General features: G+C 37.7%; 1 protein-coding gene across 2 annotated transcripts; it reads right to left on the bottom strand.

Annotated features, from left to right (window-relative positions):
- Positions 1–7,307: 7,307 nt before the first annotated feature.
- LOC126817546 (fibropellin-1) lies at positions 7,308–23,449 on the bottom strand. Of its 2 annotated transcripts, XM_050544607.1 has the most exons (14): positions 23,389–23,449; positions 22,073–22,157; positions 21,674–21,814; positions 21,160–21,297; positions 20,677–20,835; positions 19,851–19,976; positions 19,437–19,550; positions 18,099–18,212; positions 11,708–11,818; positions 11,066–11,164; positions 10,548–10,655; positions 9,749–9,865; positions 8,060–8,186; positions 7,308–7,338 (listed from the first exon to the last, which is right to left on the bottom strand). In XM_050544607.1, exons 1-14 carry the CDS (start codon positions 23,443–23,445, stop codon positions 7,335–7,337), a joined length of 1,500 nt encoding a protein of 499 aa, XP_050400564.1. In that variant the 5' UTR covers positions 23,446–23,449; the 3' UTR covers positions 7,308–7,334. The 2 variants fall into 2 exon arrangements, with proteins under 2 accessions (XP_050400564.1, XP_050400565.1); XM_050544608.2 differs by lacking the exon at positions 7,308–7,338 and having other exon boundaries at positions 7,979–8,186; positions 23,310–23,398.
- Positions 23,450–24,828: the final 1,379 nt, after the last annotated feature.

Below are 24,828 nucleotides of genomic sequence, written 5' to 3'. Positions count from 1 at the left end.
AATACGGAGAAGGGGGCTAAAAGAACTACTGCTGGATTCCGATAGGTGAAACTATTAGAGTAGCTACAAGAACAAGGATTTGTTTCAATTGTTGAAGAAATGAAATGAGGTTACACATCCTATCGTTCTGCTCCGATTTGGCTTCCTTAGTGTGCTATGAGGTACAATTTGCCCTGCAATGGCGCAAGAGCCTTCTCGTATATCGAATTTCATCCATCAAGAGGTTTTTTACTGAAGAAGTATTGCATCAAAGGGTGAATCGGTGGGGCTGATAAATTTTGACATTTGGCCCAAAAATCATCAGAAAGATTTATATTTTGACACCGGTTTCGTAGATGTACCCGAGATGTGTTACAAAACCACCTTTCGCGGTAATGTGAACAGCACCCCTGGCGGTGTCCCCAAAAGCATTAGTTTATATGTGGACATATAGGAACTCAATACCAGAGAGTCCAAAAAGGTGAAAATCGGTCGGCCCTGTCCATGCAACATTCAATGCACTTCCACGGTACAAGCACAAAATGGGTGTCAAACATTGAGTCGCTGAGCTCCTTAATGTTGCTTGTTTTTATCTATTTGGCCACTACATCATCGCTTTCATTCGGCTTCATCCTCAAAATTGATTCTATCGTCTAGTTATGTTAGGCCACATTTTGAAGCAGTTCTAATATTTGTTCCCATACATTTTCTGGTTATTTATCTCAGAGCTTGGGCATCCCCCCGTCCCCAAAAGTGACGGAAAATTCCGCTAGGAAGCCAAATTCGTGGTCCCCTAATCCAGGTATTAACATAAAATATGTTCCACCCAACGGTATTCCAACATGACCACTATATTCGCATTGGCGGTCACGATTGGCGGGACATTTCGAAATGAAATGGGGTTTAACATCCTACAGTTCTGCCCCAACTGGGATAATGAGGACGGAGGGACATTTCGATGTTAGTTATAGTAATGTGATGGTGTAATACGTTAAACTGGAGGTTTTCGAGGTCGCCGAATTAATATCTGAACTTCTAAATGTACTATTTACTTCTATGGTGTACTGAACATAGATATATTGTCGAATTTGAGTAACATATTGGTGTTTTGTTCGGTCATGGCACATTTTGCGGTTCAAATGTGGCCATATTTTGAATAAAGTCGTCATATTGGAATACTAATTTGTATTGGCATCATCCGGATTCTGAATCGACCATATATAATTCATCAAAACACATTAGGTGGGCTTTATTTCTTGGCCTGTGACAGCGACATCCAGACCCTGGGACAAGCCAAGCAACTCAGCGAAAGGTTTTGAAAGACACATAGTCTGTAGCGTCACTTGGCGTATATCTGGGGTAACTGGAGGTCACTTTGCTAAAGCACATTGGTGGGAAAAAGGTCCGCAATTGGCAAAAATATCGAAAAACTTTAGCACCTAATAAAATGATCGGATACCAGCCAGCCGACCTAGAGCGATCATGCATTCATTGTAGCGTTCTACAGACCCGGACTAGGCCCATATACCCTGACGATGACGATAGCATCAAACGGACCGAGAACGGGTCGGGTCTCCAGGGCACTAAGGCTGGGGCAGGTGATTTATAGTTTTAAATTTACCAATTTTTCCAAAAAAGGCGAACTGACAGAATCCGATTCTAATCTTCCCCATGGAACTAGATACCCACATTCAGAAAAGTTCCCGATGTTCTTCTGCTTTACGATCAAGTAACAGTGTGGTTTTGTTTATTACTTTATACCAACAAATGTTTTTTTTTAAAACTTTAACATTACACGGCATACCTCCGGGAACCTGGACAAATGTCTCAGCCCCCCCCCCACCCTACCCTTCTCTTACGGGCTCTGCTTTATTTCCATCACTAGGCTTAACCTGGTGTTTGACTACCGGAATAGTACCATTAGTCTTGCTCAACAGGAAAAATACACCCCAACAGGCTTTCAGCTAGAGCTAGTGCCAAAACGTAAAATGTCGGGTACACCAGTTTTCATCTTTCTGAACTTTGTGGTATTGATTTCCTGTCTGTCCACATGAACGGGGCCTCCAAAACGTAATTCTTTCAGTGATGCTTTTAGGAACACTGCCAGTGGGCGATGTTCGCATTACAGCCAAAATTGTTTTTTTTTTGTAACACATCTCGAATCCTTATGATGATTTTGGGGATTAACCTACTTCTGAGTGGCCCAAATGTCAAAACTGGTCAGCCCCGCCCATTCAACCTGTAATGCACTTCTCCAGTAAAAGAACCCTTTGCAGTTGGAATTCGATATAAGAGTGCCTTTGCGCCACTGCACGGCAAAACTCCCCTCATAGCACACTGATGGAGTCCATTTGAAGCAGAGCAGTAGTACGTGTTCCTACGGCTACTGTAATAGTATCACCTTTCGACAATGCAGTCATATTATATACGTTTAGCTTCCTTCTACATGTACGTTATTGTCACACATTATTCTTGTTTATCAACCCATAATGGGCATACCCTCTTCTCTGAATCAGCATTCGTTTTTACTGTTAACATGCATAAATGGACTAATTTTGGAAGAAATGCGACTTCTGATATGCCGTTGTGACGTCACAGTAACGTCATGACGTCGTAGAGACATAACGTCGCCATTTTTAGACTCGCTGGTACCGACTTCCTATCTGTCCGCAATACATTTATGGTCTCTAAATCCAATAGTTTTAGAGATATTTGCAATTTTTTGATCGACAGTCGCCATCTTGGATTTGGCCACGCCCCCTGTCCTTATCACCCCTCTTCTCTCTCTAACTGTGAGTAAACTATTGGTTATATAGTCCAACAATTAGGGAAAATGGATAGGAGTCATGATCATATGGAATTGTCGATTATCACGCCATGCTATTATTGACTGGCCGATGCGTATGTCCTTTCAAGTCATGAGAAGCGTGTACACAAATTATATATAGCTTGTAAATGACATAATTGGATAAATAACATGTTTAATTATAACATAGCCAATTCGTGCCTTAACAGAAGTATATCAGAAACCAGCTGGGGTCACTTTCTATGCACCTAAAAATCGTTCAATTCGATGAAAGATATGGAACATTTTGTCACACAAACCTTAACCTTGGTTAGCAAGTTGTTTTATTTCAGTATATTGAATGTATCTGACGTTTCGGTCAATACATGACATGGGTCGATATCAGAAAATTGCTAATAAACACCAACACCACTGCCCAAATATTTCAAAGACTTTCGTGTAAATAATAAAATATGTTATCTATTGAATTGTATAGATTGTAACAAGAAAATATCCTTTCGGTAAAATGTTTCGAAGATTGATTTTTGATCGTTTTCCAAGTGAATCGATGTTATATTAGGTGCAGTATTAAATTCTAATCGATGTATTTCTTGATCGTTTAATATAATACGTATTATTAAAAATATCATTCTAGCTGGAACGACGATTGTCTTATATCCTTTGGGTAAAATACGGAACAGAAAACTATAGTTAAAAACCCTACCATTCCTGTACTGCTACTTTCAGAATATAATTTGTGGCCCTTTCAATGAAGATTTCATCAGTCCAGATTTCTGTGGCGATAAGGTTCTCACTGGCCTTGAAAGTTATTTAACTATTGAAGCAAGAAGTGTAATACATTGCACGGCCAGGTGTTCCTTAGATATCAACTGTTTATCAGTTTCCTTTATAAAAAAGGACAGAACTTGCTTTTTAAATTTCGGACTTTTAGCCAATGATTGTGGAAATGGAGTAACCTTAGCCAGTTCGGTTTACTACAAAAAGAAACACGCCGTAAAGGTAGTTGTTTTGTAATGTGTCATGGTATTCATAACGGTGGGTGTTGTAAATCCATATATGCTTTTAAAAAAAAATTCAAATGATGATTTAAAATGGCCTTTAAAATTGGTATCTTTTATTTTCTCGTTAAAATAGTATCTGCAGTCAGATAAATGAAGTGTCTGGCCAGATTCCCGGGGGTCAGTCCATGACTCACGCACCTATCCTCTTTATAAGAACGAGCGGGGTTTAGACATCATTCTGAGTTCCTAGGGGAACATCATACCAACAGCCTCCTCGGCCTAGAGGCTGGGGTGAAAACATCATTTAGTATTCTCAGAAGGACGTTCCAAATATTGTCACAATAGAAGGTAACTTCTGAAAATGTTGACAGCAGTTAAAACCGAAGCTCGTCATTTAGCGCTATAGACTCCTTTGCAAACAATAACACGATGAAGTTGTATACACAACGTGGAAGTCAACGATGAAAGTTGAATCTCTAAAACGAATATCAGTTTGAAATTAAACGGAATATGGTTAAATCAGTTTGAAATTAAACGGAATATGGTTAAATCAGTTTGAAATTAAACGGAATATGGTTAAAACAATGTTTTAACTTATTTTCTTAATGGAATGTTAAAAACAAATGGGTGCATTTTAGCGTGGTTTAAGCAATGGAAACAAATTATTCGCAAAATGCCATTTAGGACTGTAGGAATAATGGTACATTAGTTAATAATGATTATTTATTACGATATACGAATGTATAAATACATTAGTTAATAATATTATGATATAGAAAATAATGGTGCATTGGTTAATAATGATTATTTATTATGATATAGAAATGTATAAATAATGGTACATTAGTTAATAATGATTATTTATTACGTTGTAGAAATGTATGAATAATGGTACATTAGTTAATAATGATTATTTATTGCGATACAGAAATGTATAAATAATAATACATTGGTTAATAATAATTATTTATTACGATATAGAAATGTATGAATAATGGTACATTGGTTAATAATAATTATTTATTACGATGAAGAAATGTATGAATAATAATACATTGGTTAATAATAATTATTTATTACGATATAGAAATGTATGAATAATAATACATTGGTTAATAATAATTATTTATTACGATATAGAAATGTATGAATAATGGTACATTAGTTAATAATGATTATTTATTGCGATATAGAAATGTTTGAATAATGGTACATTAGTTAATAATGACTGTGTGTGTTATGGTGGATATGTTGGAACATACTGTGAAAGATTAATGACTGGTAAATATCAATTTGTATTACTTTAACACCCACTCGCCACAAACAAGGTCATTTCGGGACTAACTTTGGGTCAATTTTATTCAAATAATTTGCTTGCGCGTGGGGGCCTTTAGCGGTGGGAGGAAACCGGAGAGTCCGGAGAAAATCCACGATGTTGGACAGGCGATCCTACTCCTTTCCACGTAAAAGCGGGGATTCGAAACCACATCGCTTGACTCAATGACAGACCTTGTGACCAAACGCGCACGCGTTAACCCCCCCCCCCACACACAGACAGATCATGATGAAGCTAATATTCCCAACTTTAGCTTAATCCAGCTAACAGTTTCAATGTTAGGGTTACCCGTGGAGCGAAAATGTTCCCTACAGAAAGTTGAACTCGACACAGCGAATGTACACGCTTCGATGGCTTATCTCGAAGTGAATTCTGGCTAATCAGCGCTAGAGTCTATAAATAGTCATCGCACGTGAAATTCTCTACACATCTATCAACTACTAAACAGCAAAAAAAACCCAAAAAAACCCAAAAAATCGTCCTGGTTTAGTCGTTGCAGACTAAGATCGCATAATGAGCAATAAATTCTAAACAGTCGGTGTTTATCTCATAATTCACGAAAACTGTCGGATTTACCATTGTGCTTAGGTGTGCTTGAGGTGGGCATCTTACTTTCCACAAATTTTCAACAGTCAAGGGAGTATGGATTCTTGTTCCTAATTTTTTCGGGGGGGGGGGGAATGACACATAATGACCCGCCTGCTCCAGCGATCAAGGTAAACCACCCATGTAGCAACCAATGCTGCCCTGTACTCGTATGTCTTGAACATCTAGGTGTGGGGCATTCTAAAGGGACGTTTCTGGTGTAGTCCACAATCGGGGATAACCAAGACGGACAGACACCATACTTTGTGAGAATTGACGGAAATGCCCCACCCACCCCCTGGTCTGGTGTGCCAGACTACATGTGGTGTTCCAGTCCGCTTGTGGTGTGCCAGTCTTCATCTACCATGTTGGTTCAGAACAGAAAGACAAAAACTGTCCCATATCATACTTAATTCGAATAATCCCAACGCCTATAATCCTGATCGCACTAACTCTGGAAACCCAATTTAATTTGTACCTTGCAGATTGTAGTGAAGGCTACAGAGAAATGTATCAAGATGGAAGTTTTAAATTGTATGAAGTCTTACCACCTGGTGCTCCACAATCTTTTACCGTGATGTGCAGGATGGATTGGGGTGGACGTACCATGATTCTGTTGCATTTTAACCCCACGATAACAATGAATCGAACCTGGACAGAATATCGAGATGGTTTTTCTGATAGCGACCACGATAGTTGGATTGGACTTGAGAAACTCTACTGGTTAAGTCGAAGCAAGAGTCTTGATTTAATGATGGAGCTGAATGATAAGTTAACCGGTGAATATGTTAAGATCGTATGTGAAAATTTTGCAATAGGTGATTCGTCAACAAACTACCAACTTCTGAATGCCCAGGTGAATACAGCCAGATCCGACTTAACCGTCGTGGATTGTCTATCCAGTCTGATCGGGTCGTCTTTCTCTGCGTATGATTGTCGTCTTTTAGTTGTTCCGCAATGATTTGTGTTTCCTATATTCGGTTCAAGTCAGTTTATTAGCAGTCCTGTACCCAGGCCACACCGTTAGCGACATCTAGACTGATATGACATATCCAATGCCAATTTTAAACTGTCATTAATAATTACTGACAATCACCATCTTTTATGTTTTCTCTGTCTAGTTGAGTGAATTGTTATAGGACAGTAGAATACATGGACTAAACATTTATCATACATTAAATAATTAATGCATGCGGTTATTTTTATTTTGTTATATGTAATTTTGTAGCTTATATTAACGTAACCTTATCTGCTGATTCTATGAAAACCGAGGTGGAGGAGTAGGCTGTAGCACCGCGGTCGGGCCATAAAATACCCCATGGCTCATAAGATATCGATAAGAGTAAATTACCAACGCAACAGAAAATCAGATGTCAGATAGGATAAAAACAAAAGCTCTGGGGATTCCCCACCTCTTTAAATAAACAACCAGTACTGATAACCTAGTCCTTTTATACAACCAATACTGATTACCCAGGATCCCTGCCCCTTTAAACAAACGCCCAGTACAGATTACCCAAGCCATCCAGGCTGGTATGTTGGCGGGACCACAGAGTCCTTAATCAACATCAATAAAAAAAATAAGACAACACAGTGAATGTTTGGTCGTTTAATTTTAATTTTGGGTTCAGCTGAAATATTAAGATATTAAACAATTAAACAATTTAGTTATAAATTGGGTCTATTAAAATTAGTTCTATAAATATTACGAGAAACTGAGATTCCATGTACAGATAAGAAAAGCTCTGAAGTTTGGATTGGATTAGATACCTCGAGTAGCATTAGTCCATTTGGTGCAGAAAAAAAACATGTCATTTCATTTAATTAACCTAGTTGGTTGATAAAACAAGTAGCATGTTTCTTTTCATAAGGCCAACACTTAGCCCGGAGACCACTGCTTGCACCCCTGAACATAACCTAGGTCGGACAGGTGGCGGACCCTAGGAGGGCCCAACTGACAGTCAAACCTAAATTTATCTACCATGGTAAAGATTCTCCTTTGGGTGATATTCATCTTAGGCGCTTCCCTACATAGACACTGTGTCTTACCCCAAAAAGCTGCATCAAGCCTATTCTGTTCCTTAGGAAACACTTGTCTACGATATCACCCTTGGTGGAAGTTGACATAAAACCCCAGGAACGAACGAAGGAAATCCTATTTGAATTTATTTATTCCGAATCAGGGCTTATCTGCGTTGTGAGCACCATTGACGTCATGAAGACCAATTTCTCAAAAGGTACGGATCATTGATCATTGTTTTCGCTTACAAGCGGTAAGGGTTAGCGCACCATTAAAATTACACTCATACCCCGGAACTCCTAATAATGCTATAAATACCTATTTTCACTTACAGATAATATTGTCCTTTACATCTGCCATTGTCATTTGTATAGGTGAAGTGACGCTCTGTTAAGTTGTATGGACAGATACAACCCTCCTCTAAACACACTTCTGGCTCTAAACAACTACTGCCACAGTCTACATAATATAATTTGATACAGGTGTTAATTAGAATACAGTACATATGTTAATTAGAATACAGTAAATGTGTTAATTAGAATACAGTACTCGTGTTAATTAGAATACAGTACGGGTGTTAATTAGAAGAGAGTACAGGTGTTAATTAGAAGACAGTACAGGTGTTAATTAGAATACAGTACGGGTGTTAACTGATTTGTTAACAGCATCTAAATACAAGCAATAATATTTGCAACGGCTGATGTATCTAGTTTATAAATGGCTCTAATTTTGTCGGTGATGAACGCATTTTCTCTCCCAGAATTTAAATGTACTATACCTAAGTAAAATAAGAAAAAATATAATCTGCTATGTTTTCTGTTAAAATACACACCATGTGTAATTGTTTCGGTGGTAGGAGCCACGGTGGTTAAGTAATAATAATAATAATAATGTACATTTATATAGCGCTTAATCCATCCATGAGCATGCTCTAAGCGCTGGCTCGCTAGACTAGAGGAGGTCGCGCGTTTGATCCCTCCATTGGTCGAAAACGTTCAATGGGATTTTCCGACGTGGTTTCCTCTTGTCAGTGGTGTAAGACGGGGGGGGGGGGCTGACAACGACAGCTGTCTATTCGTTCGGATGGGACGAACACCTGAGGTGCATGTTAAAGATTTGTTGCCAGTTGGAATTCGATATAATTCCCATTTTGTGGAAAAATTCGGCGACTGCTTTCATCGGATTGAAGTGAGCTGTGCCGCTCGAATTGAGAGCAACCTATAGTCTGTTACTCACAGTATCGTGACAAATTGTGCAAACAAATCAACACTTCAAAGTGAAAGTGAAAGTATATATGAAGATTGAATACCAATCAACAGCTGTAAGGTAATGTTCTCCTCCCGGTTTTTTTGGGGTATGGGGATGTTTATTCCATATTTGGGAAGGACATTAACGCCAAGTTAATGAGAACGAGAAACATTGACGCAAACCGTTTTTATAATAAAGTTGTAGGAACGAACTAACCTGTAGTTACATTTACGATCACAAAGGAAACACAACAAAGAAGTCCGGTATTACTACACCAGTGCGCTTGGGTCTCAACGAATAGTTTTACTTTTGAAATTCATTCTAAATTTATCGAACGCGAACTGACTACAAATGATCGATATACAATATACATCCATATCGATTTTAAACACTACACATGTGCAGTCTAGTGTGGTTAATTTGCTCATCACCATTTTACAAAAAGGGTTATTGTAACGTAGTTTACTAGTTAAAGGGGGCCGTGGGTGAACGTAAACAATGACGCCAAGACTGGTATGTAAACTGATTTTGATTGGTTCGTAGAATGTTAGGAACATGGATAGACAATTCGAGAAAACCCCGTGGATGGACCCAGAGGTTAGTGGAATAGAACGGAACGACATCACTGGAGTTGCCGAGAATGCTGTAGATTGCGCCGCATGCGTGTGAAAGACATTCCATATCAACTATCAACTATTTACGACATTGAACTCTGTCCATGACAATTTACAGGGTTATCCCTCTTTAATATCGACTACAATTATTACAATTACTTTTTAAACTGTACTTCTCACATTGGTCACCATGGAAATATCCTACATCGTCGTAGAGACAAAAAATATTGCCACCAGAACACAATCCACCATTCAGAACTGGTGGGTAACATGGATCTGTTGATAAAATTAAACAACATTAAACAACATCTGAACTATCAAACAGAACAACATAGATTTCACGATCGAAAATATCAGAATATAATTTAAAGGAGTCTTAACGCATTGTCGCTTTGACTTTTCTTTAGTGGGGAATGAAGCAATTGAAATAAACACTGGGTCTGAGATCATCCAAGACGACGATTTAATAACTTAATAGAAAATTAATATCCGAAACTGCCCAATTACAAGAGTCTGGGGTTATTTGTATATTTGATTATGGACTTTGCTTGAACTGCTCCAAACCAGATGAATTGCACTCCTTGATTACTTGGCTAAAATGTTTAGTTCTGTAGATCACAGGAATTGTCTGAAGGTGAAGATAATAATCGATGCTACATTGTTAAATATTTTGAGGTTCGCTGTGGCGTACAACAGGGGTATGTTTTAAGCTCATTGTTATTCTGTTAGATTATGGATGAGTAGTGATAAACAGTTTGTAGAATGCTAATACGATCAGAATGTAGAAGACGTCTATTCTTATTTCATGTTACTATACATCAACATATCATTACACAAATGTTATTCAGAATCTAATTTAATATATCAAAAATTGGTTGGTTGTACCTTAACAATTGTGGTAATTCTAAATGTTGAAACATTTTACAAATAACCTGATACATAGAATAAGATAACTTACAATGAAAGATGAAGTTACTACAAAGGTCTTCATTGAACGTTCCAGTTTCATTTGCTACACAGTGACATTCGTCATCAACGCACCGTCCGTTATTCAGACATGGACACCCTGTATAAAACCAATTTGTATAATTTGAATGTGTTACTATAACAAGTCCGTTATTGTTGTTTAAAACCAATTTGTATAATTTGAATGTGTTACTATAACAAGTCCGTTATTATTGTTTTACACTGTAATAAACCATGTGTTACCATGTTTGTGATTGTTGTTTTACACTGTAATAAACCATGTGTTACCATGCTTGTGATTGTTGTTTTACACTGTAATAAACCATGTGTTACCATGTTTGTGACTGTTGTTTTACACTGTAATAAACCATGTGTTACCATGTTTGTGATTGTTGTTTTACACTGTAATAAACCATGTGTTACCATGTTTTCTATAATTTCTGCTGTTCTGGCTTATTGTATATTGATATAGCTAATTAGATACTGGATTTGACAAAATACATAATTTACCTGTATATGTTTCACAGTTGAAACCTGTGTATTCCTTTAGGCATCTACATTTACCTCCATAATCACATGTACCTCCATTTAAACAGCCACCCACGCATTCTGGTAAAATGAAATTACAAGTTATACAACATGTGTGACATGACCCTTTAAATTCTGTACTTGAATGTAAGCGGTAATATGTTCTGCCGGCTGTATAGGTTCCCATGATACAAGATCTTGGGGAACAGTCCAGCATAAATATATATAAACTCTGTTAAACCTAAAATAGCAGACTGCACTATTCAAACCTACGATTATACGATTATTTCACGACAAAGAGGTGAAGGGGGCCGGCGTGCGCTATAGCTCATAAGATCTGTCATTGAGCCAAGCGGCGTAGTTTCGACTCACAACTGTACTTGACAACGTGTAGGTTCGCCTGTTCAATCTCGTGGGCTTTGTTCGCCCCCCCCCCCCCGCTGCTAAAGACTCCTACGCTCAAGCGAATCAACCAATACAATTGAACCCCATATTAGTCCTGAAATTACGTAGTGGACGATAAACCTCACTTCTCGGCCTCTCTATTAATAAACGTTATCATTATCATGAAGTCACCAGCTAATCAACAGATAATAGATTAAAATTAAATAAAGTTTACAATACCTATCACATTAGAACAACCGGAACCAGATATATACTGGCTAGCATTTGAGATGCATCGACAAAAACTATACTGACACACACTGTCATCTTCACAAGGGGGACTACATCTCCCTATAATTGTAAATACCCAACTATTACGAGGAATTAACCTAATTTTGACCCAATTTTACAAATCTTGACACCAAGCCAGAACAATGTCGTTAATCCTGAAAGCTAAACATTTAATTCCAAACACAGAGACAACAACACGGATTAAATATATTTGGTCTTCTTTAAAGCGGTGGACACATTAGCCGAATCATTCGGCCGAATCGTTTGGTCGAATTAATCGGCGCCGAATTTTGTTCGGTCGAATGGGTGGACTCACTAGGCGAATGCTTCGCCCGATTCACCAGTCGATTGCGTCACCTTTCAGGTCACATGATTAAACATGACGGCGACCATGTCTTCAATCACGTGACTTCTCGATACGAGTGGATGATGAGTGGTGATTGGGTAATGAATTCTACATTCGGGCAAATGCTTTGGCGAAGCAGACACACTGGGCGAATATTATACGACCGAATCAAAATTCGGCCGAATATATATATAAAACATGTTTGATTTGAGATAATCATTCGGCCGAATGACAGTGGACGCACTAGGCGATTTTCGACACTGATTTATTCGGCCGAAACATTCTGCTAGTGTGTCCACCGCTTTAGATGAATCATTTTTGTTTAGATACAGAGTTGACGATTCGTACTACAATAGTTTAAAAATAGATACTGCGAGTGAATATATTGAAAATTTTCATCAAATTAATTTTTTCTGGGCGAAATTATCAGTGTTTAAGGAATAGAAAAGATTTGGTGTAGGTAGCCTTGATTGTCAATTACCATATCTACGATGTTTTGTTTCATTTGAGAAAAATCATCCCTGGACCGGTCCTTAATTCTGTCGCGTCTAGACTACTGCAACGGCCTCCTTTTAGATCATTCGCAAAGCCAACTTCAGCGTCTGTCAGGATGGTGACCCAATCACCTAAATCAATCACAACACCATCCAAACGCTTTCCACTGGGTCCCTGTTTCTGCCCAATTGGATTTTAAATTCCTTACCCTGACTTTCAAATGTGTAAATGATACCCCTCCTAGATATCTTTGTGATCTTATAGAATCGCACCTTACATCAAACGATCTGCGATCGAAATCTCTCAGTCAACTGATTATACCATTATGAAATGGGGTTTAACGTCCTACTGTTCTGCTCCTAACCTGGGCTAATGAAGACGGCCATACGCCATACAGTGTGCTATGAGGGAAAGTTTACCCGGGCAGCGGCCAAGGGATCTTTTACGTGCACGCCAATGTGTACACGGGACCTCGGTTTTTCGTCCCATCCGAACGACTAGACAGCTGTCCATGTCAGGTCCTGCATCTTGAATCACTGACAAGGGGAAACCACGCCGGAAAAACGGGATGAACTTTCTCGGTCAATGCAGAGATCGAACACCCTACCTCCAGGCTATCGAGCAAGCGTCTTACCCACTTAGCCACGTGATCCCCCTATACCAAGTTGCAGGGTGTCTTTTGGTTATTGTTCGGTTGAAGTATAGCTACTAATAAAACATGGATCTCGTTACCTATTAACCTACGTCAATGCACATCTTTATCGTCATTCAAGAAACATTTAAAAACTCATTTAAAAAATCAAGTTGTAGCTGAGAGTCAAAGAAATGATATGAAATGAAATGGGGTTTAACTTCCTACTATTCTGCTTCGAACTGGACTAATGAATACGGGCATACGCCATACACTACGGCCTACTATTACATCTGTCAAGGGATCTTTTACGTGCACGCCAATGTATACAAGGGACCTCGATTTTTCGCCCCATCTAAACGACTAGACGGCTGCCCTTGTCAGGCTCCCGTCTTGCATCACTGACAAGGGGGAAGCACGCCGGAAAATGTGGATGAACGTTCTCGGACAATGCAGGGATCGAACACCCGACCTCCAGGCTAGCGAGCCAGCGTCTTACCCACTTAGCCACCGTGATCCCTGAGAGCCAAAGACTCTTCCAGTAAATATGTTATATAAAGTGCTACAAGAAACTTTTTTTGTGGAATTGTGGCGCTATAGAAATGGACATTTATTATAATGGTGCAACATTCCAAAGAAAAATTTGTATAAGTGGGTCACTAACTGTTGGCAGAGGGTAAATTAGGCTTCGAAATTTTATCTTAAATGAACAGCGAAAACGACAATACAAGCTCAAATTGTATCATCCTCTCAATCACGTCACGTGACAATCACGGCGTCTTAAAATAGATTTGTACATCATGGGGTAGTTTTCTAGCGAATAAAATGTTTTGAGGGGGATTTTAAGCTCCCTATTAAATATGTATGTATATGTTCTAGTCCAAATATATAATCAAATCACACAAGGCATCTTCAAGTCAGATCTCACGTGCAAATATTTGACATTCAAACGTAGTGCTATAAAAAGCATTTGTTTCAGTTGTTACTAATAGTAGGATTAAGATCGCGCCCTTACAGTTTTGTGGTATTAGCGACGTTATCCAAAGTCTCCCTACGGATCCTACCAATTAGCGTCCGATCGCTTTATCTACCTGCATGTGTAAAACCATGCAGAGTGTGATCAATCGAATACTTGTTTGGTACCTTGGGTCCAACAACCTCATTGCAACCTTCCAATGTGGATTTCGGTTCCAAAGGAGCCCTTTCGTTAGATTTTAAACGTTTGTCAGGGATGCTTTCATCCAGAAACAACATTTAGTTGCTATATATGGTATCATGTGCGACGTGTGGTCGACGGTTCTCTTTAAGTTGATGGCATTCAGATGTGTTACAGATCGACACGTATGCAAACAATCGAATGCCAGTTGCAACTTTGGTTGAATGCTATTCAACGATGGGCAGCTGACAATGGATTTCGATTTTCGAAATACAAGACTGTTTGTATGCACTTTTGGCGATAGAAAGGTTTGCATCCTGACCCGGAGCTTACACTGAATGGTAATCCCATTCAAGTTGTAGATGAAACGTAATTCTTGGTTTGATATTTAATAATAAATTATCCCCCCATATAAAAACCCTCAAGCAGAAATGTCTGAAAGTCATCAACATATTGAGAGTCTTGTCAAATACTGACGGTGGAGCAGACCGTAAGGTCTTGCTCGGATCATATCGAGCATTAATAAGATTAAAACTTGATTATGGGTGTATTGTGTATTGGTTGGCCCGCGAAACTTATCACAAAGAATTGAACACCATACACAACCAAGGACTTGGAATCAGTTTATGAGCATTCCGTACATACCCAGTGCACGGTTGATACGTCGAGGCACACCATCCTCATATTTGCTGAAACTAACGTTGTTCCATCATTCGGTATTCGCGTTCATCCCCTTTTGTCTGAGGCTGGCATCAGTCATGAAAGTATTGCGAATACCCCTTTCTTTGCGACACCGCCATCGGCTATATGTACCCCCAAGATCGACTTAGATCTACCAAAAAACGATAATAGTTCCACGATTTTTCAGTCTCTTTTCGCGATTTAAGGTCTAATCATGGTGATTAGGTTCCCATTTACACATCTGGTTACAAAGATGGGGATCGAGTAGCTTCAGCCACTGTCACGTCTTCTGGAATCACCTCTGTCAGACTTCCACCTGCTTCTTCCATATTTAATGTTGAGCTCCAGATCATTTTGCAGGCATTGGGGTTCATTCAGTCCTCTCCATCTTTAAAACAGGCCATATTTACCGATCCTTTGTCCCCCACTTCGAGCAATAAACAAAAAACAGCAGATGTTTATTGTCTTCTACTATCACACCAGTTTACGGCAAGAACATTGTCTTTTGCTGGCACCCCAGTCATGTTGATATTAAAGGGAAAGACCAGACAGACTTAGCATACCTTTAGATCTTCCGATATCAAACTTTCTATTACCATTTTCTGATTTTTAACCCCCAATCTATCATTTTATACACGAGCGCCGGTCAAACTCCTGTAGGTGGAACAGAAGGAATGGGGCTGTTAAGCACATTTTAATCCGAGTACGAGTATTTTAAGGATAATCGAAATACATTACCGTTGCCAATCTTTGCACAACCGGGTTTATATGACAAACTGCTAGACTTTCTAAAAGAGACTTTTACAATAAATTTTAAAAGAGACTTTTACTATAAATTTTAAAAGAGATTTTTACTATAAATTTTAAAAGAGATTTTTACTATAAATTTTAAAAGAGACTTTTACTTTATATTTTAAAAGAAACTTTTACTATAAATTTTAAAAGAAACTTTTACTATAAATTTTAAAAGAGATTTTTACTATCAATTTTTATTGTAAATAATTATATTTTAAATTAGTTTTTTTGATGTAATTTGAATTCATTTACTGTGATATGTTATATGATTTCATTGATTTTCAGAAATGTAATTTTTTATTTTAAATTTACAATTTCATATTTTTAAGTTATATTTTTAAAATGTATTAAAATAAAGCCCTAAAATAGATGGTATCTATAAACAGTCCTAGCATGTTAAAGAATAATCCTATTAATCCTATAATTCACTATTGCCAGTTGAGAAATTCGCAAAACTATCATTTTCAACTTCAAATTGAAACGTTTGAAGATAGCTATTCCATGGTGGGGAATAGGAAAACAAGGGAGGTAATTGTGTTATTATTTCCGGTGTGAAGATTTTTAAATGTGAGCAAGATAACCTATGATCGTATAATAGTGAGTTGACAACCTATTGAGCAAAAGACATATAATATGTTTTGACTTTCTTAGAAAATATGAAATTGTAACTTTAAATTTTGAAATAAACTTAATATATAGTGATTCTATTTAGTCCGTCTTGAAAATTTCTCCATATGTCTGGCGCCATTAAAAAATATTTCATTTGATTTCATTTGCTACTTACAGTCAACAGCAGAAGACGCACCAAACAGATGTTTCGATGTCTGGACTTTCTGTAAAGGTTGTCATGGTTTAATGTTTTGAAGGTCCGAAAATAATATCTCCCAAATCCCAGCAATTCCTAACTCCTAGCATTGTTTCATTTGATTAGATATAATCCCACTCAAACACTGTTAGATTGATTTATCTTCCAAATCATGACGGGGGGTTGGATGGCTGAATGGTTAGCGTGCACGCGCTGTATCATAAAGTCTGTCATTGAGTCGACTGGCGTGGTTTCGAATCCCTGGTTGTACGTGACAAGGAGTAGGGTCGCCTGTCCAACCTCGTGGGTTTTCTCCGGGACCTCCGGTTTCCTCCCACTGCTAAAGACCCCTACGCGCAAGCGAATTATTGAAATAAAATTAAACCATATGTTAGTCCCGAAATGACCTCCGGTTTCCTCCCACTGCTAAAGACCCCTACGCGCAAGCGAATTATTGAAATAAAATTAAACCATATGTTAGTCCCGAAATGACCTAGTTTGTGTCGAGTGGACGTTAAACCCCATTTCTCTCTCTCTCTCTCTTCAAATCATGACTGGTTAACGTGTAGGTTAACAACCAATCGATTGCAACGTAACAAATCATGACTGGTTAACGTGCAGGTTAACAACCAATCGATTGCAACGTAACAAATCATGACTGGTTAACGTGCAGGTTAACAACCAATCGATTGCAGCGAAACAAATCAATCGGGATTAACCGGAGCTTTAAATACGTGAACGTAAAGCTGTATAATCACAATCACGACTACATTACGTCAAAAAATGCGATTATCACCAGAGTATCCAAATAGGGCAGACGAAATAATTGTGTGATAAACGAGGCTTTCCAAAATACTTGCAAACGTAAACGCTGGGAATCATTATGTCAGGGTTTTAGCAGCATTTTACAATCCTTTAGGGAAAATCCCAGATCAAAGAGACGGGCTGACACCTTATGTATTTTGTTTGAAAACACGAAATCGAACTACGACTTCCAACAATTGTAGGCCTACTCATGACATATTGTTGGAACAATCACATAAGACAGTACAGAACCGCATCCATATTTTGGCATAATATACGTCAAGAAAATACCCCCCCCCCCCGCTCTTGATAGCTTTCCGACATACGGTGACGCACCAGAGCTCTCAGGTCTTTGAAATTGGACAGTAATTACTCAAATAGACTTGCCGATAATCTTCTAAATAACACAACAAAACATGTCTGCGGGAAAATCATAAAATTAAAGGCTCGTGTAGTAGACGATAAAATAGCCACACTGTCAAACGCAGTCAAAAACTCAACGTTTTGCAATAGCTAGAGTAGGATATCTAGGACCATTGCTTCAGGAATATGCAGCAATGTTGACTATCTGTCGATGATTATGTGATTATATTAATCAGATTTTTATACAAGTAATATCCTACTCACTGTAGTCTTGAAACTGTTCACATGCAGATCCGTAATATTCCCATAAATTGTTTTGTTTACAGCGACAGAAACCTCTTCTACATGTTCCACCATTCTGACAGGCAGGATTACATACTGTACAAATAATATCACGGTATATATATATACAGATTAAAATACCAGTGTCTGTCTTGCAAATTTACACCTTAACGGTTCGGAACATCTTATAACACTTATATTATAGCTAACAAGCATTCTCGATAAGATCGGCAAAACATCGGAACAAGTGCAGAGGTGAAGGGTGAAAGATTTATTTAAGTACCAAACTAATTTATTATCTATTCTAGTCTTTGTGACTGTCGTTTGTCTGTCTGCTCAGGGTTGAAGGCTACAATAGGGCTGCCCCTACCAAACCTGATCACTTGGATAGTCAGTGGTATATTGTTTACCATAATAGGTTACTAGGATAGTCAGTGATATATTAATTGCCATAACAGATAACTAGGATAGTCAATGATATATTATTTACCATAACAGATTACCAGGGTAGTCAATGGTATATTTTTTTACCATAACGGATTACTACTAGGGTAGTCAATGGTATATTATTTACCATAACAGATTACCAGGGTAGTCAATGGTATATTATTTACCATAACGGATTACTACTAGGGTAGTCAATGGTATATTATTTACCATAACAGATTACCAGGGTAGTCAATGGTATATTATTTACCATAACGGATTACTACTAGGGTAGTCAATGGTATATTATTTACCATAACGGATTACTAGGATAGTCAGTGGTATATTATTTACCATAACGGATTACTACTAGGGTAGTCAATGGTATATTATTTACCATAACAGATTACCAGGGTAGTCAATGGTATATTATTTACCATAACAGATTACTACTAGGGTAGTCAATGGTATATTATTTACCATAACAGATTACCAGGGTAGTCAATGGTATATTTTTTACCATAACGGATTACTACTAGGGTAGTCAATGGTATATTATTTACCATAACGGATTACTAGGATAGTCAGTGGTATATTATTTACCATAACGGATTACTACTAGGGTAGTCAATGGTATATTATTTACCATAACAGATTACTAGGATAGTCAGTGGTATATGACTTACCATAACGGATTACTAGGATGTTCAGAACGAATTACTATGATGGTCAGTGGTATATTTTGGAGGAGTGAAAAATAGGATTCTTCCCCTTATGACAACAATTCTTCACATCCATCATGATAGAAATATTTTTTCAGATTCTCCCGAATTCTAACAAGTTTGAAAAATAAAATCTAAAATTTCGACTTTTGATGTAAAATCTTATACTTACTCTTTTCTATAAATTGTTCACATACCGGGCCGTTATAGTACCCTTGTTCTGTAATTACGCATTCACAGATACCTCTAAAACATGTTCCACCATTCTGACAACCAGGATTACATACTATAAAAAACAGTAGGACGTTAAACCCCATTTCATTTCATTTCATTTCACATACTGTAAAACAAACTATTAATGTAAATTTACAGGTAAAGGTTGACAATCATGCTGTCAGAACATCGTATACCATTTTCCATTTCAGGTGTCACGTAGCTCGCAGAGGTTAATTCAAAAGATGCGACGGTAATTAGTTATGTGTGGTGCTGTCCTCCTGCAATTACTAATAATGTACAATAACTATGTTTCCCTGGTGACTATTGGAGACCAGCACATATTGTGAACATGTCAATATAGTATACAGACCTGGATCAAATTCCCTGCAACCCTCGAAGCTTTCGTAAGGAGAGTCTGAATTTGGTCGTTGTGGACAAATACACCTACCCTTGTAATTACATTCCCCTCCATTACGACATGGTGGATTACAAGTCCCTGTGGTAAAAAACATATAAGACAAGGTAGATCATGGGTTATAGGTTTCCTCCACGATAATAATTTTAACCTAATACCCCTTTATTATAAAGTGGTAATGAGGGGTCTTGTGGTTTAACGCGTGTGCGTTTGAACATAAGGTCTGTCATTGAGTCAAGTATCGTGCGTGGGTTTTCTCTGGGTCCTACGGTTTCCTCCCACTTCTAAAAAGCCCACACTCTAGTTGGCGAATAATTGAAACTAAATGAACAATATGTTAGTCCCGAAATGACTCCGTTTGTGTTAAATGGATGTTAAATGCCATTTCTATCTCACTCTCTCTTCTCCTATTATAATGATGGCAGTTATTCTTCAGACACACAAGAACTACTTGAATGTGAGATCAATAAAAACCGAGAATCATAACACCCTTTAAATCTTCCAAATAATTCAATTCAATCGTGTGTAATTGGCAAGATTTGACTGAACAATGAAGCAAACCTTTGATCTTGTACCCAGGGTAAGTATCATTATAATATTAGTACATGTATAACTACAGACTATGTTGGCGAGTTCCGTAATTACCAATCGTAATAGACGAATAAAAACTATAATTGTGTTTTTAAAGGAAATCGGAAGAATTTGATCATAGCCATTAGACAAAACCATTCAGTAAGCCAAAGCACTTGCAAGGTTGGCGCGTTCAACCAGAAAGCCTTACCTTTTTGTTGAAGATGCTGACATTGGTTTCCATAGTGATATCTGGTAGCCGACATTGAACAGTTACAGTAGGTTCCATCAGTCAAGTGAGGTGCTAACTGTGAATTTCGTAGGACAACACATTCACCTTGACCCGCTGTACATGGAGGATCACATATAGCTGTAGGATAAAAATCGAAAAAAACCCACCGTAAACTTGTATAAAACATTAGCGCATTCCCATGCAGCATTTTTGTAGGTGTTCAGGGAAATTGTAATTAGTTCCTCGTCTTCATTTATAGGCCTACATTTGTCTGATACCAAGAATAACACCATTACTAACACTAGTGGATACAGGGCTTGGTGCCATCACGACGGTGTATCATGTATAGTTCTGTATTTGGCAGATTAGTGGATATCTCGATGGGGACATATGTATAGGCCTACGTTTGACAGGTGTTGAATTTTAACTAGTGAATTTGTAAGACTGTCATCTTATACTTACGATCAGCGCGAAAAGTTTCGCACAAATCTCCATAGTAGTTCAGGGGACAAACACAAGTCGTCAAGAAAGATTTACATCCTTCATTTGTAAAATTAACCACACATCTACCGCCATTCTCACAGATTTTATCACATTCCACTATAATTAATAACAAGATCATCTATTACTATATTACTTCGTTTCACACTTGGATCTTTATCATTGGCAGGTAACATGGAATCCTGAAGGAATTAAATACAAAAATCGCTCATTTATTACTATATTACTTCGTTTCACGTCTGAATCTTTAGCAGGTAACCGGGGATCCTGGAGAAAACAAAACACAGTCGACCCAAGTCCTTGTTTCGTATATGCTTCGTCAACAGCTCTCGTGATCTGTGTTGGACCCGTTACCTCCACCCCAGTCTATATTCAATATTGGCTGTGAATTGTATCCACCAAGAAGAACGAGAATCGCCAGTCGAGTGACCCGTAGACTCTTTAAGACAACCGCTGAAATGGTATCTCAACTCACCTTTGATTAGGAAATTCTCACAGAATTCACCCGTGTAAGATGGTGGACAGTTACATATTTGTTTAAAACCTGAACCTAAACAAGATGAATCTGGAGTTATAACACAATGACCGCCGTGTAAACAGGTTTTATTACATGGTACTAAAATATAAACAATAGTCAATACATTTAACTACGTGTAAACACGTTTTATTACATGATACTAAAATATATTACATTGAACTCCCTGTGTATACGCTTTATTACATGGTACTGCAATATAAGCCATAGTTATTACATTGGACTGGCTGTACACACTCTTTATTACATGGTAATAAACTATAATTAATACATAAGACATAAGAAAACAAATTGCACATAATATATAATCCTCCACGGCTAATAATAGTTTTAACTTACCCGCTACATCAACTTCAACACCATATAAAACTGATATCCAACCAGGTATGAAAAATAACACCACTATAATACTAGTAACCTGAAACTGTATAATACAAGGTAAAATAACACCACTATAATACTAGTAACCTGAAACTGTATAATACAAGGTATAATAACACCACTGTAATACTTCATTTCACCCAATAATACATTCTACAGTAGATATCGCTTGTGTGATAAATTTCATAATCTACATGAATTTGATTGGTCAGTTAAAAGGAACTACTTTTTTATATTTTCAAAGAACAGTTCAGTTTTTATTAAAAGTAACTTTTTGTTAATACAAATGAACTATTTCTATTTAATTGACCTTGATGGAAACACAAGGTCAGTATAAAGGACTTTGCAATTATTGAATTGCTGTCAAAAATTGATCTATCACTACGCCGTAAAAAAAATCAGGTTCAGTTAAAGTGAAATCTATAGCAAAGAATTATATTTTATTTGTGCATGTCAGAAGGGATTGGGTGACAAATAAAATCTCCTATTCGTATTTTTGATATCCAAAAATATCAACACGAAAACCCGAGGTCCCGTGTACCTATTGGCGTGCACGTAAAAGATCCCTTGACAGTTGGAATTCGATATAGCACACTGTATGGCGTATGCCCGTCTTCATTAGTCCAGCTCAGACCAGAACAGTAGGACGTTAAACCCCATTTGATTTTATTTTAATTATTTGTCAACGTCAGTTAAATTGGTGTGTACCCACATTGTGATGGAGTTACGCCCTGAATTGCCACTTTCCACTGGGATATCATGATTGTAGGTAAAACATTGAGGGTACATGCGCGTATATAAACATTTCAATAAAAAAAAACTTCATTAATAAAAAAAGAGCCTACTTACCGCATGCCATCGGCCATGAAACAAATTTTCAGACACTCTGGCACACTGTCAGGGAGAATCGCATGGTTCCTAATGGAAAACTCTGGACCAACTCGACAATAACATGACCCAATAACAGCAGGAGTGAGATTAAAAATCGGTCGCAGTTATGCAGAACACTGTCATACTCACCTATATCGGGGGCGTTGATCCCTACTTATAGAGGCACTAGTCACCGAAATAAATCTTTCTAATAACTATAAGGACCACCACAATAATAATAATTATATCTTTACAGTGATGACATCCACCATGGGAATAAACTTACCATGTTACAGTGATGACAGCCACCATGGGAACAACTTACCATGTTACCGTGATGACAGCCACAATGCGAACAAATTTACCATGTTACAGTGATGACAGCCACCATGGGAACAACTTACCATGTTAAAGATCCCTAGAAGGTTTATTCTAGACAGATACAAACATAACAGCTTCATTACACAGAGTTCAACTGACATTAATATACTGGTTGAATGGCATTTAGTAATTGACCACAATTATAATAACGACAAGAGAATCCTTGTTGAACCCCAACATTAATAGAAATACAGTAATTGTTATCCATAGAACTATTGTGTTTATTTTGATATAAATATATTGTAAACGTGTCCCAGTCCCCCTATTGCTAACAATGGTCTGCTCCATTGATATTTTGGAAGTTGTAGAAAGGTTAGAGTGGTTTACTCGTGTCAATACTGTGATTCCGTTAAATGCTAAATTTGATAGAAATTTGGGTGATATTATTTATACAGGGGGAGATAAAGAGGTAGGATCATCGAAGGTCAATTGAAGACGAAAATGTATCAAATTAAGGACATGATTGCCAGTTTAATTTGAACTTTAAGAACGTTCCCCCTCCCCCGTATGGAAGACCAAACAGCTCTTTATGCAGTATTCTTAGTTCTTATTTCAGTCCTTAAATCTTATTTCTCCATTTGTTGTCGTATTTCGACATTTGTACCCTTCACCTCATGCAATAAGTGCAACATGTTTCGCAACATGTGGACAGGTGGGACATTAAAGAGATGGGGCCGAAAATATGACATTTCTTGCTTTTCTTAATTGACCACGTTACTCTGCAAAATATGGTATTTTACGTTTACCGATGTGAAATCCCCCATCGCTGATGTAGCTTTACCTGGTTTAAATTATCTAAGATAATGGAGAGTGATTATTGACTGATTACACGAATGTTTTATATTAGTTGGAGGTGGGGGGCGGATAAGGGTTAGGTGATGAGAATATCTCAATAGCAACTAGAAAAAAGCTAAATGACACTAAAGTATCCCATATACTGGTTTGGTTGTTCAGTGGTTTAATGCGTGTGCGTAAAACCATAAGGTCTGTAATTACGTCAGGTGGCGTGGTTTTGATTTACCTCTTGTAGGGTCACCTGTCCAACCTCGTGGGTTTTCTCAGGACTACTCGTCTAACTCGTGCATTGGATAGGTCATTATGTTATATAATGGGATTATATTAAGTGAACATTTAGTTTTTGGTCGCACTTGACATTGAAATACTGATTTCCCCACGGTATGTTTGATTAATTCGTCTAATATTTAAATTGTATTGAAATCTAATGAGATAATTAGACAGGCCTATAAGGTTGGGAATAAATCGATAGTCCCTCTGGGGAATTCTTTCACTGGTTCACCCACCCATAACCATTTAGGACCATCCGATTTCAGAGGGGAACCTAACAATGATGGTATCCTTTGGGTGTTTTTAATCCCTTTATATGAAAGATCACTTAAACATTTGACAAGTGACTTTAATCTTCAAAATGTGCGGAGTTGACATTTAATATTAGAAAATCATTT

Source organism: Patella vulgata, chromosome 4 (genome assembly GCF_932274485.2).
Source record: "Patella vulgata chromosome 4, xgPatVulg1.2, whole genome shotgun sequence".
NCBI classification, from domain to species: domain Eukaryota; kingdom Metazoa; phylum Mollusca; class Gastropoda; family Patellidae; genus Patella; species Patella vulgata.
This window is presented reverse-complemented; position numbering and strand designations above follow the sequence as displayed.

Bases quoted from the DNA above. Each gene is read 5' to 3' on its own strand.
- LOC126817546 (XM_050544607.1), bottom strand. From the start codon at position 23,445: ATGAAGCTGTTATGTTTGTATCTGTCTAGAATAAACCTTCTAGGGATC. The intron at 21,298-21,673 runs GTGAGTTGAGAT...TATTAATTATAG, and splicing joins TGAGAATTTCCTAATCAAAG to TGGAATGTGATAAAATCTGT. The intron at 18,213-19,436 runs GTAAGTATAAGA...TTATTTGTACAG, and splicing joins TGAACAATTTATAGAAAAGA to TATGTAATCCTGCCTGTCAG.